Below are 17459 nucleotides of genomic sequence, written 5' to 3'. Positions count from 1 at the left end.
TAAAACGATAAACAATGTGCAAAACGGTCCGATTAATTAGGAATTATACAGATATCTATCTTATTAAAGCCACATACACTTGTTGTATTTTTTTATCAATAAAATATAAGCTCCCCAGTGGCACAGCGAGATGTCTGTGGACTTACAACGCTAGTAAGCTCGTTTCTTTACCCGTCGTGGGCAAAGCACAAATAGCCCATTGTGTGTGTAGCTTTGTGCAAACAATAAAAGTATAAAATATTTTCAAATTAAGTTTTGATATTGAAAATCAAAGTTTATTGTCGATACACTAATTGACTGACAAATTAATTTTTTAAATAACATTTTTAACTTAGCAATAAAAACAAACCAATAAACTGTATTCTGTATATATATTATAAAAGAAGTGTAAATAATTGAAACTAATTGAATATCCATTTCTGTTCAAATAATATAAAAACAAAAGATATCGTTGCGTAACGTTTATCATTCATGATCATGGAAACGAGAGTCAATAAACAGTATTGGTGCTTTAATGTTGACTGTAAGGTGACTACGCTTATAAGAGACGGTGGGATTAGAATGTTACTTTAAGATGATTTTGGAGCATCATCAAGTCGTTCTAGTTAACGTTGCCACGTTCTCTCATGCCCTACCTATGAACGTGCATCTTGCAAATAACTCTGCAGTACAGTTTCCATTTCAAAAGGTTCCGTTATAGAGCTTTCGTGTCTATAGCACGCCACACCTCCATGGTGTACCAGCACCCGTTTCAAAATTCGACTGCACAGAGATCGATGGCGCTGCGTCCAGTGACTTAACTAGCATAGCTTTGTATAGAATAGCATAGATACCTGTTTCATTTTTACGATTTTTAAGGGAGAGAATGATTGAACTGACACGTTGTGGTAATAAATTGTGTATGTGTGACTTGTCGCTCTTCAAACTATTGAAAGTGGAAATTATAAGACATCGTTTACCATTATATTTTACGAAATTAGAAACCACTTAAAATATGTAATTAATTAGTTGAACCTCATTACGGTTGACATATATAAATTGCACATGAAGTACGTGAATAATTATGCCCATTTCCAAGTTTCACTGTGTCGGTATTTGGGTATTGATGTTGTTGAATACCCAGGAGGGTCAGGTACATTTGACCTCCTCCTCCCTCCCGAACGATTATAGCGTCTGTCTTTAGGTTTTTTTTTTAAGCTTTGGGCCAGAGTAAAAGTATAACATCATACTCAGGCCCATTTCAGAGCTCAGTCCATGCATGGACGAACAAGAAGTTTTTTTTTCCTCCTTTTATTATTTCTCTTGTGTTTTTTTCTTCATTTAATTTTTTTTTTGTATTTTCATATATATATATTTTTTTTTGTATTTTTCTCCTTTTTCTCGATAGAGAGAATGCTACCACTACTTGTAGTAACACACACACACACACACACACACAAAAAGAAAGTAATAATAATTATTATTATTCAATACTTGAATAATAATTCAAAAAGAGAGAAAAAAAATGATTAAAAAGAAAATAATAATTATAATAATAAAAAGAAACAAGGACTAAGTGTCTAGTGCATAGTGGCCAGCTTGTGTTACATTTCTTAAATATATGTTAAAAGGGGAGAGGAGCCCATTTTCAAGGTAAGCTTGGTTTGGTTTGAATTTCGCGCCAAGTTACACGAGAGCTATGTGCGCTAGCTGTTCCTTAATTTAGCAGTTTAAGACTAGACGAAAGGTCAAATATTGGGCTACTCGTTTACCAACGGACATAATAACGCTCCCACGGTTGAGAGGGTGAGAATGTTTGGTGAAACGAGGATTCGAACCCGCAACCCTCATATTACAAGTCAAGCGCCCCAACCATCTGGCCGTGCTGGGCAAAAGTAGAAGAAATTATTACCCGTCTTGGATGTTCTAAATCCCTGGTCTCAATTTATTTAATTTTTGCGTAGGAAAAGGAAGTTACATTACCATTACGCTTATCAACAGCGACCAGTTTTCAGTGCTATTACACTACCTACCCAACATCAAACAATATAGAAAAAAAATGTAATAGTTTTGATACATGCGTTCCCTTGCAACTGTACAACAGCTGTAAAGCATGGCCAAGCGCGTAAGGCGTACGACTCGTAATCCGAGGGTCGCGGGTTCGTGCCGAAGTCGGGCCAAACATGCTCGCCCTCCCAGCTGTGGGGGTGTTATAATGTTACGTTCAATCCCACTATTCGTTGGTAAAAGAGTAGCCCAATAGTTGGCGGTGGGTGGTGATGACTAGCTGCCTTCCCTTTATCTTACACTGCTAAATTAGGGACGGCTAGCACAGATAGCCCTCGAGTAGCTTTGTGCGAAATTCCGAAAACAACGTACTTAGTCGTCTGTATCGTCTGGAATTAACTCAGTGGAAAATCTCCACGCGATGGAATCAATACAAGGAAAATAAAGGCATAAAAAGTTGTTTTTTTTTTTTTATACAGTTAGACTAATAAGTTTATACTCATACGACCAGGTTAAAAATCATGTCTATGAGGGTGGAGAATGAGAAAGTATTGGTGAATATAAAGTGTTAGGAACATTAAAAAAACAAAGAGAAAGAAACGAAAGACAATAAAACCTTGACCCCTTAGATGAAACAGTATAATAACCTAACTTACTAATTATAAACTTTCAAAATGTTTCCCGCTGGTATAGCGTTAAGTCTTCGGATTTACCCCCTAAAATCAGGGTTTCGATTCCCTCTCGACTGACTCAACAGATAGCCCGATGTGGTTTTGCTATAAGAAAACACACACATTTTCGAAATACTTCGTTTTATGTTTCATTATATTTAGTTCCTCGAAGCAGTAACATTAAATTGAATACAGCTTTCGTGTAACCAACTAACTGAGTGGAAAATTTCCACGTGATGATGTCAGTAAAGTTGAAAATGACGAGAGGAAAACTCAAACATTTATTTTTATTTTTGAGAGTACCAAAGTAATATTATCAAACTCTACGTCACCACGCGTCTTCTTGAAAAAAACACGTTGACAAGGAAAAAAAAAATTAATATGGGAATTCACGAGCCGGGTTCGAAACTACACTACACCGCACAATATTCATCAAACTTTAAGCCATTGATACGTTATAAAAGTGACAGCCAATTACTTAGCGTGTATGGTAGGTATAGGGGTGCTACTAACAGGCTTTCTGTTTCTCTGATCAAATGTGGCTGATAGTCTTACTAGATTTGTCATTAACATAAATATGTACAAATTATAAAGATCTTTATCAATGGGAATCAAATAATAATTATGGGCCTTTAAACTCTAAGTTTGAATAAGTTAGTATTAACATTACAAGTAAGAAAAATAACTGAAACATGAACAAAATATTAATCAGAAATATCATGCTTGTACAATGTAAGAAAGTACAAGCTTTAGTAATGTAAAGTGAGTTTCTAAAACATAAGTTCGTGAAATACAAAATCACATAACATTTCTGAAAGAATATATCAAGGCAACTCGTGCTAGGTGAGAAACGTTACAGTTGTCAGTAAACATGTCGAAGTACTTCATCTACACCCCTCAGGCTTATGCGATAATGGACTCGTTCGTTGCCCGCTAGGCTACTCGTAGTAACACATTGCCAACGATTCGAAAGGCGCGACAAGACACAACATTGGGTGACGAGAAGGGTGAGTTTCTTTGGAAAGGCTGTAGTTCCTATTTACAGTTCTGGAAAATGTTACTTAATATTCTCAGTATTTTTGTTGTTATATATCTTTGTAAGTAAGGTAGTAACTTCATATGATCCCTATCAACCCATGTTGTCTCGTGTTATTATTATTATTACTGCACATATTAGTTTAGCTTTAGACGTATCGTAACTTTTAAAACTATACGAGATCCTGTCCCTGATATTACTAGAACCAAGTCTTCTTACAAGGAACTCTATCCTTGAAAGAAACTGTTTTTCGATGTAAATATGCAGTAGATATACGCTAAAAAAAATCAAGTTAAAATGTTTCTGTTTATGCAGGTGTGTCTTCTTTAAGAGTCTTATATTAATCATATCCGTTATTATGACTGTTTTAATATAAAACATGGTTTGTTCGTGTGTTGCTTCATTAACTGAGCTTTGGCGCTTTATCTTTCAAAGAAACAAATATTCTGAATTTGAGATATTCGGACCAGTAGTACTTTTATTGTTTGAGTCGTGTGAATTTATTTAGAAATTACGTCATTTGCTCACAAAAACGAGCTCAAATGCAATTTCAAGAGTAATGCATAAAATAACACTAATATATTTATAATTTAAGCTAATTAGAACGTGTAATTTCCCGTAAAACGTGCTAGGACACTTAAACTGGTTATAACGCACGTGATTTCATTCTCTCTCTCGTTTTTTTTTAACATACAGCTGTGAACAAATTTCGGTACATATGCTTCGTATTATTGTATAGTTAATACAAGGGATTTTAGAAAACTGCTACTATCCAGATAAGTAGGACTGTGGCTGTGAGAAAAGCTTTCAGGCTTAAGTCATGTATATTTCATTGCTATTATTCTGTACTTTTGCAAATATTAATATACATTGAGTTTCGCGAAGTATGTGGTGTCGCACGTGCGATAAATGGTTTTAACAAGTGTAAATTTTGAATATTTTGCAGACATTAAAATCTGACATAGAACCAAAATTATCATGAACCATAATAGGGGGTCACAAGGAACTGCACAAAATCTTAATAGAACATTCGGGCAGAAGAGCACCTTAAAAAGTAGATTCTGTTCAAACAGCACTTTAAAACCTGTACTGGCTGGATAGTTAAGGCACTCGACTCGTATTCTGAGGGTCGCGGATTCGAATCCCCGTCACACCAAGCATACTCGCAGCCGTTGGGGCGTCATAATGTGACAGTCAATCCCACTATTCGTTGGTAAAAGAGTAGACCAAGAGTTGGCGGTGGGTGGCAATAACTAGCTGCCTTCCTTCTAGTCTTAAACTGCTAAATGAGGGACAGTTAGTGCAGATAGCCCTGGTATAGCTTTATGCGAAATTCAGCCCAAACAACTCAAAACCTGTACTGTTGTCAAAAATGCACAAAGAAGCAAGCATGTTAGATTCACAAAGAAAATAAAATCCAATAAAAAAGGCCCGCTTATAATTATTATTATTTCCTTGACAGCTTACAACAGCCTTGGTATACTGCACCCAAACCTTTTGTAGAATACTAAATAAAGTCATATTGGTATTATTTAAAAGTTGATTTAGTTATTCACTAGTTTACATAAGCTAAAAACATCGTAATTCTAATGTAAACAATGTTGTCATTACCTCTTGAAGTTGTCCCCCGCAGGTACAGCGGTAAGTCTACGGAATTTACAACGCTGGACTTGGCAGATAGTCTGATGTGGTTTTGCTATTAGAACACGCACACAATTCTTGAAGTTGGCTTGTTACGTGGTGTTGCGTTAAAAACTTAAGCACAGAGTGAATCAGGAATTATCAGCCAGTAACACATGATCATCATATAATTAAGATACAGAGATACTCAATTGTCTTGTAAACAAGTGGTGTTTTTAGGAAGATGACCCTTATATATGAAGTAAATAAGTAAAAAACAAAGAGGGAATCCTTACAGCCGCGACATGTGTAAAACTTGTGGGAAGTATTAGAATAAATTAATGTATGATACTTTTGTTCCTGTTTTATTAGCTATAATTTTGTGCGCCGGCAATACCAAGCCTGAGGCGTGTGTATACACGATGCAATTTTATAGGCGCTTGGGGGAAGGGGTTGTATTTCTTAGTCTTGGCATATACTTGGTCATTGTTATGCATTAAATATATATAGAATTAGTTACATAGAAACTATAAATGCTCACTACATCCTCAAACAAATCTAAGACAATCTCCAGCTGCAGTTTAACATTTTGCATCTCGAGCTAATGTAATCAAATAGCCAATAGCTACAGTAAATCATCACGAACCATAACATCTAGGTGCTAGCTATGTTTTTATCATTATAATTTATAAAGTTATCTGCCATGTAAAGTAATAGTTTGCCCATAGTTGTGCATGAAAAAAAAACACCAGCAAACAAATTAAAAAAAAAAGGGAATATAAAATCTTGCATATAGGGGGATCGTGAAACAGGGCTGGAGATATTGTAGACATTATGTACTCAAATTACAAATCCTTATTTTGGCTACATGTTGTTACCTAGAATTACTTCTGGTGGAGTTAAAATAAGGATTGCTAGTTTCACTGAATAATATCTACAGTATCAACTCCAGCCTTGTTTCCTTACTTTTTAATACATCACTATTTGCAGGTTTTTAAATTACCAGTTTTTTCTTTCTTTCTTGTGTGTATGTACAAGAGATGAAAAAATCATAAACCTCGTCGTCCATTGCACAAATACATCTGCTGGTAATAATAATTATATATTTTGATTATTAAAACTCGGTAACTCATCAGTATACCTGCAAGTTAAAACTAATCAATCTGACTTTATAAAAGCTGTTTATGAATTACTTGTAATTATTATTAAAATTTTACATAAGGTAAGGTTACATCAAGCTAATGTGTATAGAGATTTACACGTTGTTTTCCTCAGTTGCATTTTTCAAAATCAAGTGAGCTTCATTAAGTTTATTTTCGTACACCGTGTTAACATACGTAAAATTTCAAGTTTCCATTTAAAATTAAAGAACCAAGCCCGCATTAAATCTTTAGTTACATCCGTATTTCTAATACTTAAAATGTACGAGAAACGCCACATGCGAAAACAAAGCTTTACTTTTTTTAACTTCTGGTCCAGAATATTCATGTAACTTTTCGTGTAGCATAATTTCCATTGTGATTGTTAGGCCTAAGAGTTTTTCAGCAATACGCCAGCTTTCGACATTCAACACAATTTTGTTGCGAATGTTAGGCCTAAACGTTTTTTACGTCATCAACTTACGGCTTTCATTGCTGTCATTTTCTTCGCAAATGTTGTAGGTCCAGTGACAATCAGTGCTTCGTCGACATTTTTATGTTACATGTGCAATGAGCTTTTCACATTTGGGTCATTCTCGGGGCTAAGTATTTCTACTATGGAACAAGAGACATACTGGGGCAGTAACAGTTGAGTGCCCTGCGGCAGACAAAGAAAAAAACCATAAAGGTTTGAAATGATATATTGTATGCACCTTTAATTATAAATCTGAATTTAAAAAAAAGAAAAAATATGGATAACGTCATTTTTAAGTATAATGTGATTTTTGTTATCACAAATGCACTCTAATTTCTATTGACAGTTTGCAACACTTTCGTAATTCAAGAAAATAAATAAATATATAAGGCTATTATGCCGGACTAAGAAAATGTATTTTTTAAAATCGTCAGTTGTCCCATGTATATCTGATATTATTGTGGTTTTGTACATTTGCCAATACTAGTATATATGTGTCTGTGTTAACATTGTAGCACATGCGTTAACTGTTACCGCTGTCAGTACTCATTGTAACATTTTAATTCGGGCGTTATTCAATATACATTGTATTGTAACGCCATTATATATTACATTGTAGCACCTTTTAGTATCTTTTATCATGTCCATTTTTTTTAAATTCTTTAACATTGTGTCATTCTTTGATATTTTCATCGATTTTATTAGTGTTCATTATCAGAGCAAGCTACCTACAAAAAAATTGGAAATAAAAATGTCCACAGTAATTAAAGTATTAATTATTATAACTAACTTGATACTTGTATATTTTTTTTGTTATTTTCTTCTCCATTGACCCTGTAACACTTACTAGCTATAATTCTTTTCTCTTGACATTTGTCTTCCTGGTCACTATGTAGACTGACATCTTTACCATCTGTGTTTTGTCTGTTTATGTTATACCACTGTTACTGTCACCGTTTACTCATCTGTAGACATTGTAGCGCCTTTACTACAGTAAAACCTGTATAAGCCGGAAACTGCATAGGGCGGAAACCTGTACAAACTGGAAATATCAAAATTTTGCAGCGTTAAGATTTTTCCTATAAAAGGCTCTCTATATGGCGGAACCTGTGTAACGCGGATGGAAAACTATCTTTCACCTACCTCATCTATCAATAAGTAGGATTAGAATCTGAGTAAGGCGGAAAAAATGTTTTTAATTAAATATTAATTTGTTATTTAATTAACAATATCTTTAAATATTAATAAATTCTTGTTTAATTAATAATTATTTAAATTTATCGGACATTTTGTTACAGTAATTATTGGTTAAGTATATTCTGTTCTTTTTTCTGCCGTCATTATTTTTGTAATTAAATTAAGCAAAAGAATGGAACAATAAATATTTTACTTTCCATAGATAATGTACCTTGTTACCCAAAAGTTCAACTTTCAAATGTTCGTTTAGTCTTTCTACCTCCATGTACAACATCAGTTCTACAGCCACTAGATAATGGAATTATACAGTGTATAAAATTGAAATAAAGAAAACTGATGCTTCAGCATATTTTTACAAACATGCACGACTGTAAGAGAGTAGCTGAATGACCATGAAAACTGACGTGTTAGATGCAATTGCATTTTTAAGTTATTCAATCAAGTGCGTAATAAAGTTCTTTCGAAGCTTTGGATTTATTCTTGATAATGGCGGAGATTGAGGAAAAGTTTGTTGTGACGATTCTAGTGAAATCCAAACTCTGAGAAGATTGAGGTAGATGATTCTGTGAATGCAGAAAATTTTGTGAACGTTGATAAGAATGTTTTAAGATAAACTGATGAAATTGATTTAAAATCTATAGTAGAATCGCAAGATGGTAACAGTGTGAGAGATTCAGAAGACGAACAAAATGGAAAAGATAATGAGGAAATAGAAAATCCTACTTCATCGCAAGTGTTAAGTTATACTGATGCTAGCAAGTTGTATGCAAAAATGAAGGGAAAAATGAACTTCATGAAAAGGCTGTAGAACTGGCATTTTTAACCGCATGAAATAGCCCATTAAAAAAATGAAACTGTTGAAATTGGACACTTTCTTCAAATATATTTAAGATTTTGTGTGTTTATTTATATTTTGAATGTCTAGTTGTGTTCGTATTCTAATAAATATAGCTTAAACAGTATAATAACTTTATTCACAAACGTCTCACTTCTCTTGAGTCAAGCAAGTATAACTTTCCGCTGAATAATTATATATAATTAAGGAAATGCATGTTCAGTATGTTAAGCTGGAAAACCTCCTTAAGCCGGAAATTGTTTCGGCCCCGTGCGATTTCACCTTAGACAGGTTTTACTGTATATGTTTTGTTTGTAGACGTATACCACTGTTACTGTTTTAATTTCTTCATCTCTTGAAACTATAACTTTGTTATTATCACATTTGTCCATCTGTTGATATTGTAGAACTTTCGAATTAACCTTGGCTTCATTTTCTCCATTAACATTGTACACCAACTGTACTGCCTCCAGTTATTTTCTTTGAACAATTATAGTATTTGTCGTCTAATTGTTTTATATTTTATCATTGTGGTATCTTTGCTGTCTCCCGTTCACCCTCCTTGAACTTTTGTCATAGTTTAATTTGTATTTTTTATTGTTAATGGCAGTAGATACTGTGGAGTTCGTCCTCTCTATCATTTTGTTTTCCAAGTATTCTACGTAGCGTCATGAATATTTCTCCCATTGACTTCTACTACTTCCCCTTGTCAGCTCCTTGTAGGGCTGTGGATATGGTAGCAGCCCATCTGAACATTCCCTTGAAGAAAAAGTTCATCAACACATGGAAGGGGGAACAACTAAAACCTGAATTTTTAAAAGTAAGTATTTTGTGTATGAGGGTCCATATGCAGTGTATGAGATTGTAATATTAAAATTGAAAGGAACGCGTGTTATCGGCAACATGGTGCAAGAAGCGGAATATTATATTGCTTACAATGACATTGACAGGTTGTAAATGGTACATCATGATGTATTATGTGACAGAAAATTATCAAGGAGGAAATGGAGGATCAATAGCTCCTAAAACCCTTAATTTGAGCTATGTATGTCTCGTGTCTGGAAGTGTACTATGAAAAACTTGGGAACTACCATGTAATGTAATGATGCTTTGTGTCATGTTAGCGGTGTATTCTGGATTTCATATTCATTTTGATGAATTACAACACTCTAAATGCTTTAATTTCAAACCAAAAACTACTTTTATTCTTCTGTCAGATCTTAACAGAGTTAATTAAGAGTATATGGTAAGAACACCATTTATTCACTAGGTGTATTTACATGAAATAATGGCTGTAAAAGTATGAAAGATATACTGAACATCACCAATTCGGAAGCGTTTAGAAATCTAATTTGTATTAGACATTTTCAACAAAAGCCTCATTATACTCGTGAAATGTAGTGGGATTGAATATCGCGATAATACATTGTCTAGCAAAAGACCGTTTAGAACCACTGAAATGGCTGTATTTAGCCGGTGGTGGCGTATCGAGCATAACATGACGTTCATTTTTGACTTTCCAGAGACACATTTATCGAAGATAGGTAATAGCGCCTCTACCAACTTATGAAGAAAGCACCCAAGTTTTCAAACGAATTATGAGGCTAAATGCGATGGTTTATTGATAGTAACCTAACAAGTTTTAATGTGTGTTTTCCGGGATAAAATATTGTTTGTAAGATAAATAACCAGATTTTATAAATCCGATGTTGACAGTTTGTTGAAATATATATTTATCGTTCAAATAAAATTATTTTTACTTTCCTTTCAGCTAAACCCGACGCACACGGTGCCAACGATTAATGACAGTGGTTTTGTCCTATGGGAAAGGTAAGTTCGAGTTACTTCTGAGACTCAACAAGCATTTCATTGCAGAAAATCTGAGGTTTTTAACTTTTTAAAACGTCTACAATAAACATAACCCCTAGTGGCATATTTGTGAACTTGTACTGCTTGAAACTGGGCCGAGAATAGATACCCTATTGTGTTCTCAAGACAGTTGGTAAGGGTATTAGCACTTTAATTGAAATAAAACAGAACAATGTTTCTACCTGAAACCTGTTAACAGGTCAACAAAGAGCATAACGAGATACCCTGTTGTGTACCTTTAGCTTAACTACGAACAAAAAACGTAAAACGTGAAAATTGTGGACTACCATAACTGTGGAATTTAAAGTTCTCCACTCTCGGAGGGTCGCGTTTTTCCACGCTATAATGGAAACTTTCAAAACACACAACTGCTTTGTTTATTTGTTTTTGAATTTCGCGCAAAGCTACACGAGGGCTATCTGCGCTAGCCGTTCCTAATTTAGCAGTGTAAAATTAGAGGGAAGGCATCTAGTCATGACCACCCACGCCAACGAATAGTGGAATATACCGCAACATTATAATGCCCCCACGTTTGAAAGTGCGAGGATGTTTGGTGTGACAGGGGATCCGAACCCGCGACCTTCAAATTACGAGTCGAATGCCTTAACTACCTGGCCATGCTGGATCCCACAGAACTGCTCAACTTAAGGTTTCTGGTATCCATACTTCTGTTTGTTGTAGTTGTGTATATCACGTTACCGAGGCGACAGTGTATTAGCTTTATTGATCACCTTTGTCTGCGTTGAAAGTGTTAAAATTCGGATGTCGATTCATTCATGGATTAGAATAAAATTGTAGTTAAAGGTGACACGTCATAGCTTATAAGCCGTTGTTATTGTTTTATAATTTTTTTTTTAGCCTGAATTTTGAAAGGTAAACATTTAGAGGAAGGTATTTAGGCGTCGTAAAAGCTACAGGTATAGTTAATCCCTTCGTGTGCAAATCTGCATACCACGCCATGTGCAAGATATTCGCAAATTTTTGCAGCAGGTCATTCAAAATGATGCGTGCTGCATGTGATGTCAACAGCAATTAAAGGCTTAAGTTATATAGAACTGCGATCGTGCCTCTCGTGAAAAAAAAAATTGTATAGCTGTTATTACTAACTTTCAGGTCAGCCCATTTCTAATTTTGTAACAATAGTCGTTTTCTCAGAGTCGTCTCCAGTTACAATATTCAAACACGTACACTGGCTTTAGTAGTATCAGCAGTTTGAGTCCCTCTTGAGGTTTGTGAGATGATGACTGTAAGATAAAGTTGGTATTCGTGTTTAAATACAGTTCTTAATGGGTATATTTCCCCCCTTTTTCACTGAAAAAGGGTTTTTATCCATTATGAAATTTTGTTGTTTTCTTCTGCATTAGTCGGGCTATAATTACGTATCTAGCTGATCTGTACGGTAAGGATGACGTTTTCTATCCGTCCAATCACCGGAAGAGGGCAGTAGTAGATCGTATGCTGTATTTTGATATGGGATCCTTATATAGGGCTATCGTCGATTTTCAGGTTTGTAAATGAATTTTTTAATTTAAATACTTTGAAAGATATATAAACATGTCAAATATACATACACGTCTTCTCTGTTTCTTCGTTTCTATTTAAACTTCCATTCATAAGCCTAAAACCGTAGATAGTCGTCTGTGTTGCGTATTTTAAGATTAACACCCCCGAAAAAATAGTTCTGATTTATACTGGGACATAAAAAGAAAACGTGTATCTATAGTTTTCAGTGCCATTACACCCAATTATTTATATAATACACTTTAGATAGAGCCAGACGTAATATATTTTATTGTAAAACATCTTTAATATTATGATGTCCACCAAAAATACAGTTGCTTAATTTTAAGGTGTCAGTTCACAAATAAACACAATGTTGTGAAGTTTTAATCTTGTACAATTTTTTGTTACTACACATTTCAGATCCCTAGAATGTTTCGAGGTGAGGAGCCGGATTCCGGTAAAGAAAGGGTTTTGTTAGAAAAACTATCCTTTTTAGAACAGTTTCTCACCGACCATCCGTACGTAGCAGGTGAGAATCTCACCATTGCGGATCTCTCGATCCTAGCAAGCGTGACGTTTCTAGAGGTAAGATCAACTGTACAGTTAAATTCCACAGGTATAGTGATTATTGTTGCTTAAGATCTTGGAGGAAACAGTTTCTAAAGTAGCGAAAAAAAAAGAAAAGAGTCCAGGATTATGATGATAGAAAAGTGTCTAAGGTCCTAATGGTAATTGAGTGTTTAGGGGTTTGTAAGAGGAAATACATGTTTTATAATTACAGATGTCTAGAATTTTTCTAGAAGTGAAGTATCTAAAGTAACGACGGTTAAGGATATTTTGTGGCAGCAAAGTGCCCAAAATTATGATAGTTATTTAACTGTTTGATTTGCTGGTGAAAAAGTGTCTAAAATAATGATAGTAATTGTCTTGGATTTTCTGGCAGTAATGACGCCTATGACATAGAGTCGCTTGTTTACTATTACTCTGGTACCGAAGTGATTGAAGCTATGACGATTAAAGATTTTGTGTGTGTGGTGGTAAAGTGTCTGGTAGTTAGGGCGCGCGACTCGGGCTCGAATCTCGGTCACCGAATATGCTGGCCCTTTCAGCCGTGGGTGCGTTATAATGTTTACCGTTGATACCATTGTTTATTGGTGAAAGAGTAGTCCAACAGCTGGTGGTGAGACGTGCTGACTAGTCTATGACTGCTAAATTAGGGATGGCTACCGCAGATAGCCCTCGTGCAGCTTTGTGCAAAATTCAAAATAAAAAAACAAGGAAGGTGCCCAAAATCAACTGTTCAAGGTCATGGCCCTTAAAGGTGAAGAAAAATCAGTGATTATACAATATAATGCATTGTATAAACCTGATTCGAACAATATTGGTATTATTTTCTACATGATTAAAAATGGTCATGGAGGAAGGAAGAGGTCCGCTAAGTACCTGACCTTGCCAGGTTGCCCAACCCAGAATAGATGCCCAAAGTACTAATGGTAACAGTCTAGAAGTTGGTAGAAACACACTGCTGGCCAAGATCTTAAGGCCAATGAACATAAAGTAAAAATATACATTTTGCGTTGTTAGACTCAACCAATTACTTGAGTAGAGCTTCGAAAGACGAAAAGGGAAAATAAAAATAAACTTTTTTAGCATTTAATAGGGAAAATGTGAACACTATGAAATTAGCCTAAATACTAGCTGGTCAAAAGTTTAAGACCATACCAAACAGAAGTCCTAAACAGGGTAGGAAATGCCCAAGATGAGCTCTCAGTAGTGAGTTGCACGGCCGTCATTGCGAATAACTGCAAACATTTGCTTTGGCATGGTCGATATAAGCGTTTGCAGAAGGCTGGCTGGAATGTTATTCCCAGTGGTGAAGATGACTTCACGAAGATCATGCACTGTTTGGAATTGACGTTCATTTCTATAGACTTCCTTGCCATCCACCCCCAAACATTTTCAATGGGGTTCAGTTTGGGCAAACACGCTGGTTGGTCCAAAAGAATCGCGTTATTCGCCATGAAGAAGTCCTTAGTCCTGCGGGCATTGTGGATTGCAGCGTTGTCCTGCTGAAAGATCCAGTCATTTCCACACAAGCGAGGGCTTTCATTCAATAAGGATGCTCTCTCCAACATGCCAATGTAGCCAGCTGCTGTTTGACGTCCCTGTATAACTTGAAGCTCCATTGTTCCATGGAAGGGGATTGCACCCCAGATCATGATGGAACCTCCTCCACTGTGTAGTGTAGAAAATGTTTCCGGTGGGATATCCTTATCGTGCCAGTAACGTTGGAAGCCATCCAGGTTAAATTTTTTGTCATCAGAGAACAAAACCTTTGTCCACTTTTCTACGTCCCATGTTTGTACTTCTCAGCAAAGTTCAACCGAGCTGTTTCGTGGTGTGGAAGCAGGCATGGCGTTTGAAGACGTTTACGGTTTTTAAAGCCTTTCTCTCGTAGATACCGTCTTATTGTTCTTGAGCTGCATTCTGCGTCCGTAAGGGCCTTAAACTGGTTCGACGATCGGCTGGTGTCTTGCCGGGCAACTCGTCGAATCCTCCTGCTCAACGCCGGCGAAATTTTCTTGGGCCGACCACTTGAAATTCTCGTTCCGTATCCCTCAGGGTCTTTTAAGAAATTTGCAACAGCGATGGCACGTTGAGAGAGACCTTGCTTTTGCAGCTTGACAATTCTGCCACTTTCAAACTCTGTCAACTTTTTATCCTTTGCTATGTTTTTACCCAATGTAACACAGGAGATGTCAGTGGGAGATGTTATCAACGCTAATGCTTGAACACAAATGACTAAATTTCGTTACGTGTTTACCGATTAACGCTTCGTTTCAGTATGGTCTTAAACTTTTAACCAGCTAGTATGTAGGCTAATTTCAGTGTTCACATTTTCCCTATTAAATGTTAAAAAGTTTTTTATTTTTATTTTCCTTTTTTTTATTTTCATCTTTCGAAGCTCTACTCAAATAAGTGGTTGAGTCTAACAACGCAAAATACATATTTTTTCTTTATGTTCATTGGTTTCAAGATTTTGTCCAGCAGTATATGTGTAGGTGATGATGGTACAAAGCTATCTAGGATTTTGGTGATATAGCAAAGTGGTTAAAATCATTGCTGCAAATGTTTTCAATTTTGGTCATTATAGCAAAAGGTGCTCTGTAGTTACGGATAACAATATCGGTGTGTTTTATTTTATTAATTCTTTGTAAGTGCATATGGAACGTAGGCTCAAGTGATTAGATGATGTCCGTTGTTGAATAATGTAGAAACAGAATGTCTATAGATATCACTTTATTTGTAATTTTTGTATTTTTATTAACATTGTTTGAGGCGTTACTACTACAGAGTCTCCGCAGTTTTCATGTCTTTTTAATACGTATTTCTAGAATAACTGACGTTCTATGTTTAGTAGTTATTTATCAACTGCTACTGGGTACTTCAAAGTTGTGTGTAAAGGTTTCCTTTCATTCTCAAGCGACCCAGATTTTCCTTTTTAACACACTAGGCTATCGACTACACACTAAGTACTTTCCCCAAAATTGAAGCATGGCTGCAGAGGCTAAAGAAAGAACTTTCATATTATCAAGAACGAAACCAAGATCCGATTGAAGAAGGAAAACTCATGCTTTCAGAGAGAAAATAATGGCTTAGTTTCTCTTATCAAAACAAAGTTGAGCTTGAAATGCAGATAATTAAAATATTAAATATTAGACTGAGAATAAGAAAAATTGTGATAATTAGTTTAAATTTGTTTAAATTCGATATTTGAATCTTAAATTTATTTTTCTGCATCTTGTCAATAAATACTGATCTTATTTTGTAACGGTATAATGTGGTTATTGTTAAGTTTAATTAAAAAATACACTCAACAAAAAAGTAGCAAGTTTTTTATGCTGAAGGTATCATTAGAAGGTACCGTTTAAAATACGAGGAATTATTATTGACAGAATGAAAATATGATTTCTTTATCCTTTGCGATTCAAATTTTAATAAGACTTGTGTCAAAATTCGTAAACTTCGACCTAAGGGCAGTAAGTCTAAGGATTTGTGATGGCTAAATATCAGGTTTGGATACTTGTAATGGGCAGAGCTTGGATAGTTAATTATATAGCCTTGTGCCTATTAACAAACAAACAAAACGGAACTATTTGGCCTAGTATTTATCGTGTCCGGACTGTGAATTCGAGGGTTCACGGATTGCATCCCATGGTTGTAAAATCACTCTCCCAGTGTGGTGCTGTAACTTTCATTATAAGTGATGTTTAAATTACACCATTCGATTAGATTAGCTACAGAGTTGGCGGTGAGTGCTCTTATCTAGCTGCATTCCCTCTAGCCTGTCAGTTCAGAATTTGTGATAGCTACCACAGATTTGAGTAGATTTGCACTAATATCCCAAACAAATAATCAACCTGTAAGAAATATTTTGATTTAGTAACATTACCAACAAATCAAAGAAATGTACGTTTTTATGGTGATAAAAAGGTGAATAGAGACCGGTGTTCACAAAACAAAGTATAAACCGTTGGTAATACTGTCTTGAATTTCTTATATTTTATTTTGTCAAAACTGTTGATCAGATAGTTGTAGTTTTACCTCGAAGAACTTTACAATAGCAAACTTTCATAGCAAAGTCAGAATATATAATAATGTTGTTGTCCCATAATTTCATATTTGTACGTGCTCGCATCCAGAATTCACTTATTAAAACTGCTTAATGAGTATCGCTCGTTTAATAACGAATCATAAGAGAAACTACACTTTAACCTGTTCCTACGATACGTACAAATTATAAATTTTATGAAAATGGAATAATTCACCTACCTTTTGTTTGTCGTTGGCCCTGTATGATTCTGCAATCCACTAGAAAATTGCCCACAGGAATGTGGTTTGGACCACACTGGATTAAAAGTACATGACTTTGAAACACTTAGTGTGATTGTTTTACTACTGTACTGGCCTATATATTTAAGCTCTTTTATGGCATGTTTTATTATTACTCATTTCATAGAGTACGTACAGAAATAAAACTCTGTGAGCAGATGATCCTTTGTCTCCTAATGTTGGTAAACAGAGCTCTACAATAAAAAAAATAGTGTCCTTTCCACAATGGTAAAGA

The 17459-nt window shown here is 35.2% G+C and overlaps 1 protein-coding gene across 1 annotated transcript in view; it reads left to right on the top strand.

The window, feature by feature from the left end:
- LOC143236471 (uncharacterized) overlaps positions 1–16163 on the top strand; it is a 38430-nt gene extending 22267 nt beyond the window's left edge. Inside the window, exons 6-10 of the mRNA XM_076474757.1 lie at positions 9573–9779; positions 10731–10789; positions 12193–12334; positions 12752–12916; positions 15846–16163. Of these exons, the coding sequence (XP_076330872.1) occupies positions 9573–9779; positions 10731–10789; positions 12193–12334; positions 12752–12916; positions 15846–15983 (711 nt within the window). The 3' untranslated portion in view covers positions 15984–16163. The remainder of the gene's footprint in view (positions 1–9572; positions 9780–10730; positions 10790–12192; positions 12335–12751; positions 12917–15845) is intronic.
- Positions 16164–17459: the final 1296 nt, after the last annotated feature.

The sequence above is a fragment of the Tachypleus tridentatus genome, chromosome 13, assembly GCF_004210375.1.
Source record: "Tachypleus tridentatus isolate NWPU-2018 chromosome 13, ASM421037v1, whole genome shotgun sequence".
NCBI lineage: Eukaryota > Metazoa > Arthropoda > Merostomata > Xiphosura > Limulidae > Tachypleus > Tachypleus tridentatus.
The sequence above is the reverse complement of the archived record's forward strand: the minus strand, read 5'-3'. Positions and strand labels throughout refer to the sequence as shown.